We start from the raw sequence: 14,777 nt of genomic DNA, 5'->3' as shown, positions 1-14,777 counted from the left end.
AGAATCGTATATGAAATCTGAACACAATAAACAAATTAAAGTGCATATTAAATAGCTTCGTATTACAAATTCAAGTTTACCAATAGAAATCGACAAAACGTTTTATGTGTATTATCGTCATTAAAAACCTTACATAAGAGAATATTAGAAAGGAAAAAGAATCCCTAGTTGTTTATAAATACTTGTGTTGGGTCCTAATCCTAACTTGATATGTAGTAAAAAGAAACAATTACTATAAAAAATTCCAAAATACTGAGCTCTTAACCCATGGGTTTCATTCTCAAACTCTTTGCTCTTATAATCTCATCCTCGTTAGTTCATTCCCGAGAAACTGTTAAAATTTGGAAAACTGTTAAGGTACATTGATATATAGTATGAATTATTGTCATTACACTTTTCATGTAAACTATGATATATATCTAACACATTTATTTGCATAGTTAAATGAGAAGATGATATATGACTGTGTGGATATTTACAAACAACCTTCGTTAAATCATCCACTACTACAAAATCACAAAATTCAGGTACTAATTTTTCATAAAAAATCCATTTATTAACCTTGTACATTTTTAAAAGCTTTCATAATTGACATATAAATTTGGCTGATTAATATTAAAATACAAATAAGCATATGGAATATTGTCTTAGATTCTCGGAATACTGATCAAAAAGTTTATTACGAATTTGATTGTAAAAATCACCTTTATTTCAAATAAAACTTTATTGTAGCTTTTATAAGTCCAATATCATTTCATCTGCAACATCACTAATTATATATATGGTGTGACAATATGACTATGTAGATGGAACCATCTTTTCCAATATCTAAATCAAAATATCAAGTTGAGAGAACAATCTCTAAGGAAATAATCGACTGTCCAAACGGAACAGTTCCTATATTAAGGAACACAAAAGAATATGTTACAAATGGTCAACATTTTGTTGGAAAACATTTCAATCCGTTTACAGTGGAAAGCCATGGGACACATGTAAGCACCCAGTTATATATGATTCTCAATATTCTACTTTTACTATGATTGTGTGTATGTATATTACACATTTTTAATCCTATTTTTAAGCTTGGAATCTGAAGTTTGCTGGAGTTAGACTTCAAGGTCACCGTCCTTTTCATGGTATGGCATCGTGGATAAGTGTACATGACTTAAACATTAGTCAGGACCAAGCTTCATATGCTCACTTATATGTTGGCAGTCGTGTAAACAACAAAGATAATTTTATTCCAACCGGTTGGATGGTAAAATATAATATTTTTTAAAAATTGTCAACATATTTTTTACAATAAATAATATGATTTTTAGTATTACACGTTTTAATTTGATTTATAGATAAACCCAAATTTATTCGGTGATAGACGCCCATGGGGTTATGCATTTTGGAAGGTAAATATATTGATACAATTGTTCTTAATTTACAATTTTTATACAAACCAAAATTCAGAATCTAATCTATAGCTATGAATAAATATAGGGCGCCAATGGAACAGGGTGTTACAATACAATGTGTTCCGGTTTTATTCAAGTGTCAAAAACAGATCCTCTAACTGGCCCATTCCCTGAAGCTCCTGAAGGTAAAAGAAACATTGGTTCTTCTATTCAAAAGGTAACTTATTTTTTTTGTTAAGATATTTGTACGATATAATGTTCATATTAACATATCATTTATAACATGCAAAATTAGTTTTGTGTGTATGTGTGTTTTTAATATACAGTATATGTCATATCTAATTGAATTTTTCTTCTTGAAATTATCTATTGAAGGATAAAATACATGGAAATTGGTGGATAACAGATATAAGATACAAAAAAGATGATGAACCTGTTGGTTATTGGCCAAAAGAACTATTTGATCTAATACCTAATGGTGTGAATATGGTTGGAGTTGGAGGAGCCGTCGAAAGTTCTCCTTCTTCCGGCATAAGCCCACCAATGGGTAATGGTCATCTACCAGCAAAAGACGATAAAGACGATATGGTTTCAGCTCGTGTTCAAGACATTCTAGTCTTGGATTCTAGTAAAAAGTTCAGAGGGATTGATTATTCTAAATTGGAGATTATGTTAGACAGTGAAAAATGTTATGGATTGAGAAGGGGGAAAAAACATTTATTTACTTTTGGTGGACCGGGAGGAAATTCTTGTGGAATATAACATTACAAAAATGAAATTCTATGTTTGGTTTATAATAACTAAAACAAGTATAAGATTAATAAAGTGAGCATAATAGATAATTCTATGTCAGATACTAATATATATGAATATCCACGTTTGTTGAGAAATTTTGAAAGAATTTTTATGCATTACAGATCCTTTCACCAAGAAATTAAAGGAAAGAAGAAGAAGAAGTTACGTAGCCAAAAAATACGAATCAAACTTAACTTAAACAGAAAAATAATTTTGTTGGTAATAATAACATGTAGGTTTTTTTATATAAGTGTCAACAAGTGTCAAGTAAAGAGTGATTTACTCTTACTTGTGTTTTAGTATTAGATCAGATTAGCTGTATTGGAAACTTTGACCATTTTGGTTGGATTTATTAATTTTATTGCCAGGAAGAGATCATTCTTGTTATTTTATTTTTGTTGCCAGGAAGAGATCATTATTTGTACAGTATTATTATTGCGGTTAGCTCCGACTCCGTTACAGAAAATGTTTAATATCAGAGAGTATTATCACACATGAATTTGGAAGAATATATGTATCTAATTAATTCTACGAACTTATGGAATTTAACTATATTCTTCTTGGATGATGTGCATCTTTTATTAACCAAGTTTAGACATGGCACGCACATAAAATAAAAGTTGGTTAACTATAATTAAATATTTAGTAATACTGTACATCCATCGATCATAACAAGGTGTACCCAAAGCAGGAAGCATGATCCATTACGAAGGATGTTTGCTTTCAGTGAAAACCTTTTAGTTTATTTTTTTCTTCGTGACAAATCTTAATTAGGTTTGTTTATATTTATTTATTTCACTGATAAAAAAAATAAGCCTTTAGTGTAATAAGACTAATCACGTAAATACCTAAATGCTGTTAACATGGGTAAATAAAAATAGTAAGACTACCTTCTGGCTTCTTGATAGTAAAAAAAGGTTAAGACCTAGAAGGAGCATATTGCTAAAATTATATTATTTTCAAAGGGGACAAAAATGAAACATGTCACAAGTCATATAATAAAAATTTGAAACTGGCAAAATTACATGATTTAGTTTGAAACCTTTTTTTTTTTTTGACCAAAGTTTTAAACTAAATTTATTTATTTATCTTTTTATTTTTTTGTGAACCAAAAACTAAATTTATATACTCAAGTTATTTTGAGCGACTCCCTTGTCGCATGTGAACATTTATATTAAAACTTTTAATTTTATATGAAAAACTATAGAGACATGCAATTAGATTGGTAGCCAATTACGAAAATAGAACTTAAATATGTTCATTTTCCTTCTGACGCAAATTACGAACAAAATTAATCAATTAGTACTATAAAAATCTGTTTATTGCTCTCCAAAAAATCAAACATATCAAAATCAAAAAGATTAATTTAGGAGTACTATACATGCAATGAAAACGTAAGTTAATGTTGAAATTGAAACTGAAGAAATTATTAATGTGAGCTTTGACTTTGTTTCAGTTGTATAAATCCAAATTAAATGACGATACACAATTTTCTTATTGTTGTTATTAGCTAATTAATTATACAGAAAATGAAAAAAAAAAACAAAAACAAAAATTCAAAGGATCAATTACCACCACACACAGTCATGAATTAGGAATGAACAACGATCACTACCAATAAAGGCAACAATCTTGGTCTCTCTCTTGTTTCTTATTGTTTCCGTGACTTCTTGATCCGACGGTCCAAATCCTCGAAGAACATCTCGATCTCACGGCTCAGATCAATAGGTATACGGTTAACAACATTAACCGGCGTTAGTTTTCGTTTCGCACCGGAAGACCGGTTTGGTTTAGGTTTTCTCGGAGCCGGAGGGCATAACGTATACGTCACCTCCGGAATCTTATGATCGGACGACGTTGGAGTCTTGCACCCATCTTCGTCGCTGACCGTTGGATCTTCATGATCAGGGAGATCTAATTCGGGTCGGATCTTCCCGACGTCTTCTTCTTCTTGGATCTCTTTGACACAGCAGATCTCTGCCATTAGACGACGAGTTTTAGAAAGAGAAAGAAAGAGAGCAAAAATAGAGAGAGAGAAGAGGAAGAAGAGAGAAGAGAGAAGAGAGAAGAGAGAGATTACGTGCGTTGGATCCGAAGCTTGAAAGCCTCCATTTCAACTAACTAGTGATCTGTCTCCCAAGTGGCGGGATTACATAAAAAAAAAAAAATGTTAATAATTTATTTGATTTCTTTTTATGATAATGTTCATTATATACGATACATGCATATATGTTTTTAATTATTTGGAGCAAGCTTGAAAAATAACTGCCTATTGAAAATCAAATATAATTTTTTGACACTAGCTAGTACAGTACATACGCATAATTTACAATGCTTTAACTTATGCACCTACATGAGTATAAGAATTAGGTCACTACCACAATTTTACAATCTGCATGCATGCAAGAAAATAACCAAAATATCAAGACTTATGGATCTTGCAAACGAATTATAATTGAGGATACACAAATATATATATTGAAGTTTTTTAAAATCTCTTGTAAAAGTATAAAAAAAAGAAAGCAGTATTGTGTTTTCTACATACAATAGGAATTAGCAGTTGACAAAATAAAACTAAAATACTTAATATATGAAGTTATTAATATATTAGTTCTTCCGATGATTTGATTAATCTTTATTGACTTTAAGAAGAATAATAACGATCTTGATGATCAGAAAAAAACATTCCGCTTTCTATACAACTTGGAGCATTTGTATTCCTATATTTGTAAAATAGTTTTTCTTTTCTTTTAATTAAATGAAAAATGGACATATCGATAAGAAACGAAAAGGTAAAAAAAATAATTTGTCTACAAACTTTGATGCAAATCAGACGCACGTGCCTATGCTTTGCATGGGGACCTGGCGATATATATTTTTGAAACTTCTATGTTTTGAGTTTCTCATGTTTCTTCTTCATCCGTTGTTGTCGTATACGATAAAAGAAAGAAAAAAAAAAATCCCAATATCGTCAAAACATAAATTTCTCAGATGCTTCCTTTATCGTGCACGCAAGTAATTGAATCACCAACTAATAATTGACTTCCCACTAATTTTTTTGTTTTGTTGATACTAGTCATTGTTCCTTTCCTTATCAGTCACGAATATATATAAGTATATAACTAATCTTTTTATTTCCTATATATATATTTTTTAAAAACTTGTTGCATATATAACCCTTGTCATGAATAGTAATATTTTCAAGCTAAACAAATTTACAACTTTGGATTCCTCGGCCGTAAAATGTGAACCACTTCAGATTTGGTAAACTTGCCATACCTCTCGAAACGACGACCACCAGAACCACCCTCCAATTCCAATTAAACAAGTTATGTCATTATAAAGATGTAAGTATATGATATATGATGTTATAAAAGCATATGACGATATTAATAAATTAGGGGATTAAGTATGGATTAAGTGAGTAAATTAATTAATTGAACGGGTTAGCAAAGGATAATGAAAGATTTCGCGACTAGGCATGTGGGGCGATGACTATACGCACATGGTTGATCATCATCATGTCCTCCATCTTTCACGTTTTGTTATATTCCTTTTCTTAGCTTAGTAATTTTTCATATATTATTTGGTCAAAAAATTTAGGAGAAAACAATTCTCAATATATCCAAGTACGAAATTTATGCTTCATAAGTGTAAACAGAACTATTAAACAAAGGTCATGAGGGAAAGTTGCAAACACACATGATCAAATAACATGTTTTCGCGTCGACCATTTTAATTGTCTGAATAATTAACAAGGTCGTACAATCGAAATTCACAAACTCTTAGAAAAGCATACACACTAACAACTTAATATATGACTCTCTAAGTATCTATGCTATTATCATATACTAGCTTAATTTTAACCGAAAAGGAAAAAGAAGAAGAGAGACTATAAGCCTTAATTTACAAGATATTTGTACCACAAAGAAACTATTAACCAGGGTTTCCCTGAATTGATTATACTGATTAAAATTATATTTATGCAGATTTTTCGTTTCCTAGTTACAAATACGTAGCTCGATAGTTAACGTAATCGAAGTACATATGTATCGATATAATAATTCAAGGAGGGTTTGGTTTCTCTCTTTTTATATAGCAAAGGTGGTGTGCTTTTTACACATGGAGAGATAAGAAAATGAGATACTTTATGACATCAACGGATGCTGCTTAGACATATTTGAATCAAAATATCCCACATGCAAATTTTGGGACCATTTTCTTTTTTTTTACTTGGTTTTACCCACTCTATCCAATGACCATCATCATCAGTAACAAACTAGTATATATATATTATTCACCTCCCTAAATTACTTACTGGTTAAAACGCCCTCGAATTAATCACACTACTAAGTGAAGATCATTGTGAATTTATGCAATTATACTAGTTGTTATTTAGCTCTACATTTGTAAACAAAGTAGAAAACAGCTTACTTATGGTGCTTACCTCAAAAAGTACTCATAATATAAACCAAAGTCAAAACGTATAGTATAGTAAATTAAGATAAAGGTTGGGATCTGGGTCCAGAGATGCTTTCATTATCTCAAAAGCTTTATTTTGTGATTCCCACATCTTTTAATAAAAATCGCTTTGCAGTGTATATTCTTAAGGACATGAGACAGCTTTGTTGTCTATTTCTGTAGTAGGACATGCTTAGTCAGTCTAGTTCCATTAATTATTATAAAGGACCATTTATAAAAAGAGAAAACAAGTTGTACATTGTTTACATGGAATTTTGTATTGCACAAGTCGTAGATGCGTTTTTCTGGTTCTATATTATAGGTTTGTGCAAAGAGTTTCAATCTCAAATTTATACGGGTAAATTTGTAGACTAAAACTGAAAACAACTCGATAACGAAACTCTTAATACCTATATAGAACTATAGAAGAACTAATAAGATGTGAAATTGCCTCGAGATAATATGGTGATGATTTCAAAATATCGTTTTCGTTGTAGAATAATGCAAACTTATTCGGAGTCAAATCTAACTATATCAGCGGGGCATTATTACCTAAAAAAAGAAAGACACACACAGCTGTGCTTATCAATTATAAAGTGATCATTGATCTACTTAGCATGAACGAGACTAAAATTGTCAAAATAACAAAGCGACGAAAAAATCCTTTATTGAAAAAAAAAAAATCCGAATAAACCACCAAAACTTTGAGGCCTTAATAGCAATATCTACGTTTTAAGGTACCAGAATTATAAATATATATAAATACAGGTGTTTCTCATTACAACTGAATTGGGCTTTAGTAAAGGCCCAATATTAAAATGTTGACTCCGATTTGACTCCTCCCGAGTTTTTTCTCCCGATGAAATCTCACCGTCTTCTTCAGCTCGCTCACTAGATTTCTTTTTTTTTTTTTTTCCGGGAAAATTCGATTTTCATTGTGAACTATTCCACTAAACAGTAAAACCCCATGATTGATCCGCGAATGCAATTCGGATGATTTGGATCTGATTGTTTTTTTCTTTTCTGGGAACAAGAGAAAAAGATGGGGAAAATAGCCGTTGCAGCTATAACGAGCTTATGGGTGATTCCAATGTCGATCATCGTCAATCACATTGTTCCGGAACCTTACATGGTAAAAAAAATCCCCTTTTTAGAACTTGGGTTCTTCAATTTAGTCTGTGAAGCACTCTCTATCTCTCTGATTTGTTTTGATTACTGCAGGACGAGATATTTCATGTGCCTCAAGTCCAGCAGTACTGTAATGGGAATTTTAGGAGCTGGGATCCAATGATCACTACCCCACCTGGATTGTAATACTCTCTTCTTGAATCATCACCTCAAGTAGTTTACCTTTAAAGTTTGGATTTTTCATTCATGCTAATTCTTATTGTTATGCTTCTTTAAGCTCTTGTTACTTTAAGCTTTTGCAAGGTGACAATTTAACATGTTTAGATCTTTTGATTTGCAAATATTGATGTATATGCAATTCTTGCAGGTACTATATTTCGCTAGTACATGTTGCTAATTTGTTTCCAGGAATAATGTTGATGAAAAATACTACTCAGTCTCAGTCCTTTGCTGAAGCTTGTTCTACGTCTGTCCTACGGTCTACAAATGCTGTTTTTGCAGTATTGTGTGGAGTTCTAGTGTATGAGATAATCAGTTTCCTGGGGCCAAATCTCAGTGATAGAAAAGCAACTTTTATGGCGGTAGTTATGTCGCTTTACCCTCTCCATTGGTTCTTCACTTTCCTCTACTATACAGATGTTGCCTCTCTAACTGCAGTTCTTGCCATGTACCTCGCTTGTTTGAAGAAAAGATATATGCTCAGTGCATTGGTAAGTAATTTGAAGCAAACTAGTTTTGATTCTGTTAGATCTGAGAATTTACTAGCATTTAGGCAAATTTAATTCGGTTTTGTTCTTGCAGTTTGGCACTTTAGCAGTTTTTTTCCGACAAACAAATGTAGTCTGGATGCTTTTCGTTGCTTGCTCAGGTGTAATAGACTTCACTCTTGACTCAACGAGGCAAAAAGAGAAAGAAAAAGTAAACCAAGAATTGCTTCAGGCGAGTGATAGGGAAGGAGCAACTCTGAGATCAAATCTTAGAAAAAAAAGACCTGATAGCAGTTCAGACCATTTTAACCACGGTAAAACTGTCTCTTTTACAGAGGATACTTCAGGTAGGCTGCTTTACATGTTTTGTTTATAGTTTGGAAAATTTATTGCTAAGCATAAATGTTCCTCATCTCTTACAAAATCGAAGGTGAAAAATGCAGGCCTACTCTATGATACTTATGCTGTGATTTCAACATCTTGGAATATGAAATGGAGGCTTTTGGTCAAATTTAGCCCTTTCATCGTCGTTGTGGTACTGTTTGGTATATTTATCCTCTGGAATGGGGGTATAGTCCTCGGTATGTCAATTCATTTTACATATTTTCTCGTCAATAAGGGAATTGGTTCTGGATTTCGTTAAAATGGAATTTATGAGTCACTTTACTGATCAATCACCTCAAATTCACAGGTGCAAAAGAGGCTCATGTAGTTTCACTACATTTTGCGCAGATAATGTATTTTAGTCTTGTCTCTGCTCTATTCACTGCTCCTCTACATTTCTCAGTAGTTCAACTGAGAAATCTGTTTCAAAAGCTCCATAGAAATTGGCCCTTAAGCATGCTACTTAGTCTTGTAGCTCTAATAGCCGGATTTGCCTCTGTACACTATTTCAGGTTTGGTTTATTGACACCTCTCAAAACGCCTTAAGCTCGTCTACTTCAAACTCTCAATGTCTTTGTTTTTCTGAAAATTATATGTAGCTTGGCTCATCCATATCTTCTGGCCGACAATCGCCATTATCCCTTCTATCTATGGAGAAAGATTATCAACTTTCATTGGTCAATGAAGTACATGTTAGTCCCGGTTTACGTCTATTCTTGGTTCTCAATCCTAACTTTATTAGGTATGTTAAAACCGTCTCCTGTAGTATAATGTGATTCTTAACTTTTTTCCTATTTTTTGGCATTGTGAACCTGACTTATTCTTCCTCAATCTGATAGCGAAAACTCGAAGAGATATCTGGGTAATGGTCTATTTCTTAGCAACATGCGCTGTTCTTGCTCCCACGCCATTGATCGAGTTCAGATATTACACCATTCCGTTTTACCTCTTCATGCTTCACTCTTGTGTCAGAAGCAGCAGCTTCACCGCTTGGCTTCTCATCGGAACTATTTTTGTCTCTGTTAATGTGTTTACAATGGCAATGTTCTTGTTTAGACCGTTTAAGTGGAGCCATGAGGATGGCGTCCAAAGGTTTATATGGTAGGGACAAAGATTTATTACGCTCATTTGATGTAACCAGCTGTTAGGCCTAAGAAACTGGTGAGTTCATGATATTTTCTGTTGTGCTAAAAACATCAGTTTTAAGGTTGCTTTTAGTAAAACCGATTGCAACAGTTCCGCATTGTCCTCGTCTTGAAACTATAGCCACATGGCAAAAACAACATATGTAACGGTAAAGTATTATGTAATAGTCATCAAATTAGGAAAGTGGTTGGTTTATGTGAGAATTTAAGTGACTCAATGTTGAAGAAAATTTCCAAAGTCATGGGAACAAGTCTTTTGAGATCTGTTAGAAACTCAAGTGTGTTAATTTTTTTCTTTTGATCCAGTCCTATTGTTTTAGTAGTTTTACCAAACTTAGAAAAACAGGAGACAGATATTTTGAAATTAAAGTAAGTTAACCCTAATCTGCTCGGATTAGTTTTATTATTGAAACAAATACTTTTTAGACAGCTATATAAAATTTGCAGGTCGACAATGATAATCGCAGTAATCCTATATATCCGTGACAGATGAAAAAATGTGAATCTGATAACATTTTAAGAATTAGACTATGATTTCCTCAAAGTGACAAATAGAAAGAAAACTTTGTAAAAGTAACATTTTGTATGTTTCCTAGAAAGAAAAAAAAAAAGAGAACCAGAATACTTGTTTGTGAAAGTAAAAGAAGATTGACTGAGGAAGTCTGGGAACAAAAAAAAAATACTTTAATAGATTCAAATATGTGAATACAAATTCGATAAGTTGGATAAAATATTATGTCAAATGAGAATTTTATCTAACCATTTGGGATCAAAACGCGTCTTTCGACTTTTTCAGAGATTATAACAAATGGCAACCATTAGCTACAGCTTATAATTCACAGGATTTTGAATTGTTTTAATCTTATAATATAGTTTCTGAGGTATTTATAAATTGAATATTAGACTTCTGATATGAGGAAGTATTTTCTGATAAAGACACCCCAAAAAAATGTGTTCATGTATAAAATTAAATATCGTCCAACTCGTGGATTGGTTCAAAAATTTACTATAGAGTATATACATCTTTTCGAGTAATATTGACATTTTAAAGATCTTCTGCATTCTAACGTGCTAGAAACTAATAAATGGTTTATGATAAATATACAAAATACAAGGAGTAAATCTCCATATAACCCAAAAGGTCAAAGGTATAAAGATTTTCACTAAATTATATAGGATAGAACATATGAAAAAATTAGGAGAATAAAAACTTTAAATCGGAAAAAAATCAAGCCGAGTTATTGTTATTAGTTCTTCAAATGATTCAAATTCATGGAAAAAGAAAAAAGAAACAATAATATTTACATTGATGATCTCCATATTCTTCCTTCAAGTGAGATCACTATCACAGAGACATCATCGTGATACCTCCGACGATCTCCTTGCGGTATCTCCAACAATTCATGAAAATCCATACCTTAAATGAACCCAAAACAAAACAAAAGATAAGAACTCAACACTATAAAATACCGAAGTTTAGGTTCTTTTTTATCAGGAAAAAATATATATTAAATTTCTTACCAAATTTGTTGGCAGCACGAAGGAGGACTTCTTGGATTAAGTGTTGAGCTGGATCGCCTTCAGGAAAAGCAGAGATGAAAGATTCAACCTCGAAAATGGCTTCTTGGTTAGAGAAGTATTCATACAATCCATCAGAAGAGAGGATTAGGAATTTGTCACGTGACGTTAGCTTGTGGTGACACAGTGATGGAGAACATGTGATGTATGGTGATGTCCCAATGTAGTCTATCCTGAACATCTCTAATAGTGCATCGTTCCATTTAGGCTGTGCGGGCAAAAACAATTTAAGCACAATTAGGTTAGACTAAGTTTTTGGTACGAGGATCAGTACACATGAAATTTAACGCTTACAATCTTGAGTGATCTTATTACCTGTTTGAGAAATCCAGCTCCAAATGCACGAGTGACCTTAAGATAACCTTTAACTCTATCATTCTCTACCGCACTATCATCATCAGGATGTTCCCTCTTGATTCTTCTCACTTCCTGTCCTCATAAAACACAAAACCCATCAGTTTCTCATTTCAATTAACGCAGAAACTTTGTGATTCTTTTGTTTACCTCTTCAATTCTTGTGCTATGTTCCATGTTAAGCTGTAGAGGAACCAAAGTATTACGCATGGCTCCATTCATCAAAATTTCTCGATCTTCTAATGAACTGTCTTCTTTAATTCTCTCCAACTCTTTTTGCCTTTTCCTCCCGGTGGCTAAATTAGGTTTCCGGCCTAAAACCGCTCGACTATCCCCGACATTCATCACATAAACATCTTCTCCTTTCATCAGTGTCACGAGAACACAAGATCCCATCAACGCCAATTCTGGATTCTCTTTGACCATTTGATCAGCTAGCTCTAGATAGGCCTCTTCAGTTTTCCTCAGCGCTTGTAAAAGAGCTTTAAGAACATCTTTATGGTTTGTTGTCGTCGAGTTTGTTCCTTTCTGATCACATTTGGTATCAGGTTTGGTCTTGTTGTTTGACTTATTCTCCCATTCACATCTCCATTTCACACTCTTCTCTTGGTTTCTTGCACCGGAAGCAACTGCATCATCACTGTTTACCACAGGGCAATTCTCTTTCCCCGAATCGGAGTCTTCTTCATCGGAACACTTTCTCATCTGCGTCTCGCCGTTTTCTCCTAAAGACCTAACCTTTTCGTCGTTCCAAAGTAACCCATTAAGCTCCTTTTGAACGGCGGTGTAGAGATTGTTGAGGAGATAATCCGGCGCATCTGGACCACTGAATCCGTCGTAGATTCCGACAAAGACCCATCCGTTGTCTTCCGATACAACCACGTGTACACGATCCTCCCCTGCTTTCCCCTGAGCCCATTGAACATCCAAAACAGAGTCAACACTCTGTTTTTCATCTTCTTCTTTACCTTCTCCTTCAAGATGAGATTTAGGGTTTTCGTGGCTTCTTGAGGAACTGATCACATGTTCATGATGATGATCGGACTCTGATGAATCAGAACCGTTGATCGGCTCGATCACACTCTTCTTCAAGCGAGGTTTGTTGTTAGAGATTAGATTCGTGAATAGTGTTTTGAATGTGAGAAAGTTCTTCTTCGATTTGTGTTTTTTCGATGAAGCTACTTTTCTTCTCATCTTCTTCGGTTTCTCTTTCTCCGTATTCTTAGTCGCCTCCATCGGACCCGAATACAACCCGCTTTCGATCGGACCCGATAAGAACCGTCGCTCAAACGGAGCTGACCCGTGACCCGTTTCGTTAGCAATCGGACCGGATTGCCACGTGGCGCCACGCGGCACGGGTTGGAGAGGGAGAGAGGCGAAATTACCAGAGCTCTCGAATGCAGATGCGGAGACGGCGGAGCTGTACTGACAATCTGAATCCGAAGACAAAGCTCCGGAGAGCGCCGTAGAAGGATTCGCGCTGACCGAGGCGCCGGAGATTGAACGGAAGGTGGTGGTGGTGGTTTCAAGAATAGGTTCTGATTGGAGAGGAATCTCCGGCGAAGAAGAGGGTAGTACTACACCGGTGAGATCCGGTCGTATGTAGCAAAAAGAGTGGCCAAGTCCATCGTGAACAAGAGCTACGTCGTATCGCCGGGAAATTTCTCCGGCGACGGTTCCTGTACAGCAACCGGTCAAAGTGGTGACACCATTCCCCATTTGTTGAAGAGAGTTGAAATTTGAAACGAAGTCGTTTTATCTAGCCACTTGAATTGGTATGGTGTCGTTCATAGAACAAGAGAAGATGGTGTGAATGAGTTTGGTTCAATTTTTATGTATGAAGTTGGAACCAAATGAAGATTGAAGAAGAAGAAGAAGAGACAGAGTCACATACATAAGTTATAGAGAGAGAAAGAGAGAGAGAAAAAGAGAAGAGTTGACTTTGAGAAGTTTATTCTCTTATTAGGGATTGGTTTATTTTGTTATTCTAATGGTTTAGTGGAATTAGTAAAATTATACTAGTATAAAATACTTTTTAGCCAAAAAGCTTTTCTACTAATTTAAATAAGATTAGTTTGATTTTAGTTCAGATGTTATTTTGTGTTTGATAACATCTTTATTTTCTTTATTTTCAGTTTTGGTTCAGGTCTTTGTAACAAGTCCAAATTAAAAAGATACTGTATGGTTTTTGTAAGGTTGGAACACACTTAAAATTTTTCTTTTCAAACTCAAAAGATAAATTCAAAGCCTCTCTGTTAACATTCTTATTCGGGAATCGGGAAAGCTCTCTATCTATCCGATTTGGTTTGACTAAACCAACGTGCAATATTAAAGAAATAAAAACTAAATTGTAATGCACGAAAGAACACTTTAAAAAAAAAAAAGATGTTTTTTGTACGAAGGAGTTGACTTTATGAAGGAAGAGTGTGGTTGTTTTGTAAGCGATTAGTAAAATAGAGTTATTAAAGTATTAAGAATGGCAAAAAGTCAAATGACTTGATAATGTGTTGAATCATAAATACTAAAAAAATTCCCATTTTGGGAAGGAAAATGGAAAATACGTTACTTGTTTATCATTACGTCCTAAAAGAAAAAAGAAAATCCTCCATATTTTACGAATTTAAAATTTGACATTTCTCGTAAATAAATCACATAATATAACGAAATTAATCTAAAACAGAAGAATAATTTCGAGATTCATAAACTAAGCAAAATTAGCAGCTATCTGAAAAAGGCCGGAACTCTAATGGGCTTTATGAAGTATTGGGCCACATAATTATCTGATGGGGGAGCTATCTGAAAAGGGCCATTAAATGTAA

At 33.7% G+C, this 14,777-nt stretch overlaps 4 protein-coding genes across 4 annotated transcripts; 2 read left to right on the top strand and 2 right to left on the bottom strand.

The window, feature by feature from the left end:
* The first annotated feature begins 197 nt into the window (after positions 1 to 197).
* LOC17882515 lies at positions 198 to 2,258 on the top strand. Its single transcript, XM_006289892.2, has 7 exons — positions 198 to 357; positions 441 to 527; positions 807 to 992; positions 1,097 to 1,258; positions 1,350 to 1,403; positions 1,492 to 1,623; positions 1,782 to 2,258. The coding sequence occupies exons 1-7, from the start codon at positions 268 to 270 to the stop codon at positions 2,166 to 2,168; spliced, it is 1,098 nt and encodes a 365-aa protein (XP_006289954.2). The 5' UTR covers positions 198 to 267; the 3' UTR covers positions 2,169 to 2,258.
* A 1,337-nt stretch (positions 2,259 to 3,595) lies between these two features.
* On the bottom strand, positions 3,596 to 4,340 carry LOC17881649 (cyclin-dependent protein kinase inhibitor SMR3). Its single transcript, XM_023781414.1, has one exon. It carries the CDS (start codon positions 4,183 to 4,185, stop codon positions 3,853 to 3,855), a length of 333 nt encoding a protein of 110 aa, XP_023637182.1. The 5' UTR covers positions 4,186 to 4,340; the 3' UTR covers positions 3,596 to 3,852.
* Positions 4,341 to 7,543: 3,203 nt separating this feature from the next.
* On the top strand, positions 7,544 to 10,124 carry LOC17883736 (dol-P-Glc:Glc(2)Man(9)GlcNAc(2)-PP-Dol alpha-1,2-glucosyltransferase). Its single transcript, XM_006287490.2, has 8 exons — positions 7,544 to 7,794; positions 7,884 to 7,972; positions 8,158 to 8,500; positions 8,592 to 8,844; positions 8,941 to 9,078; positions 9,189 to 9,393; positions 9,481 to 9,623; positions 9,721 to 10,124. The coding sequence occupies exons 1-8, from the start codon at positions 7,705 to 7,707 to the stop codon at positions 9,984 to 9,986; spliced, it is 1,527 nt and encodes a 508-aa protein (XP_006287552.1). The 5' UTR covers positions 7,544 to 7,704; the 3' UTR covers positions 9,987 to 10,124.
* A 1,097-nt stretch (positions 10,125 to 11,221) lies between these two features.
* LOC17882587 (probable protein phosphatase 2C 66) lies at positions 11,222 to 13,836 on the bottom strand. Its single transcript, XM_006287133.2, has 4 exons — positions 12,109 to 13,836; positions 11,920 to 12,033; positions 11,548 to 11,812; positions 11,222 to 11,443 (listed from the first exon to the last, which is right to left on the bottom strand). Exons 1-4 carry the CDS (start codon positions 13,675 to 13,677, stop codon positions 11,328 to 11,330), a joined length of 2,064 nt encoding a protein of 687 aa, XP_006287195.1. The 5' UTR covers positions 13,678 to 13,836; the 3' UTR covers positions 11,222 to 11,327.
* Between the last annotated feature and the right edge of the window lie 941 nt (positions 13,837 to 14,777).

This window comes from Capsella rubella, unplaced genomic scaffold, assembly GCF_000375325.1.
Source record: "Capsella rubella cultivar Monte Gargano unplaced genomic scaffold, Caprub1_0 scaffold_6, whole genome shotgun sequence".
Classification (NCBI taxonomy): domain Eukaryota; kingdom Viridiplantae; phylum Streptophyta; class Magnoliopsida; order Brassicales; family Brassicaceae; genus Capsella; species Capsella rubella.
Note: the sequence above shows the minus strand (reverse complement) of the source record. Positions and strands in the feature narration are given on the sequence as shown.

Excerpts from the sequence above, each read along its gene's own strand:
- LOC17882515 (XM_006289892.2), top strand. The coding sequence starts at position 268 with ATGGGTTTCATTCTCAAACTCTTTGCTCTTATAATCTCATCCTCGTTA. Across the intron at positions 358-440 it reads AAATTTGGAAAACTGTTAAG|TTAAATGAGAAGATGATATA; the intron begins GTACATTGATAT and ends TTATTTGCATAG. Across the intron at positions 528-806 it reads TACAAAATCACAAAATTCAG|ATGGAACCATCTTTTCCAAT; the intron begins GTACTAATTTTT and ends ATGACTATGTAG.
- LOC17881649 (XM_023781414.1), bottom strand. The coding sequence starts at position 4,185 with ATGGCAGAGATCTGCTGTGTCAAAGAGATCCAAGAAGAAGAAGACGTC.
- LOC17883736 (XM_006287490.2), top strand. The coding sequence starts at position 7,705 with ATGGGGAAAATAGCCGTTGCAGCTATAACGAGCTTATGGGTGATTCCA. Across the intron at positions 7,795-7,883 it reads TTGTTCCGGAACCTTACATG|GACGAGATATTTCATGTGCC; the intron begins GTAAAAAAAATC and ends TGATTACTGCAG. Across the intron at positions 9,079-9,188 it reads GAATGGGGGTATAGTCCTCG|GTGCAAAAGAGGCTCATGTA; the intron begins GTATGTCAATTC and ends TCAAATTCACAG.
- LOC17882587 (XM_006287133.2), bottom strand. The coding sequence starts at position 13,677 with ATGGGGAATGGTGTCACCACTTTGACCGGTTGCTGTACAGGAACCGTC. Across the intron at positions 12,034-12,108 it reads ATAGCACAAGAATTGAAGAG|GAAGTGAGAAGAATCAAGAG; the intron begins GTAAACAAAAGA and ends TTATGAGGACAG. Across the intron at positions 11,813-11,919 it reads GAGCTGGATTTCTCAAACAG|CCTAAATGGAACGATGCACT; the intron begins GTAATAAGATCA and ends TTGCCCGCACAG.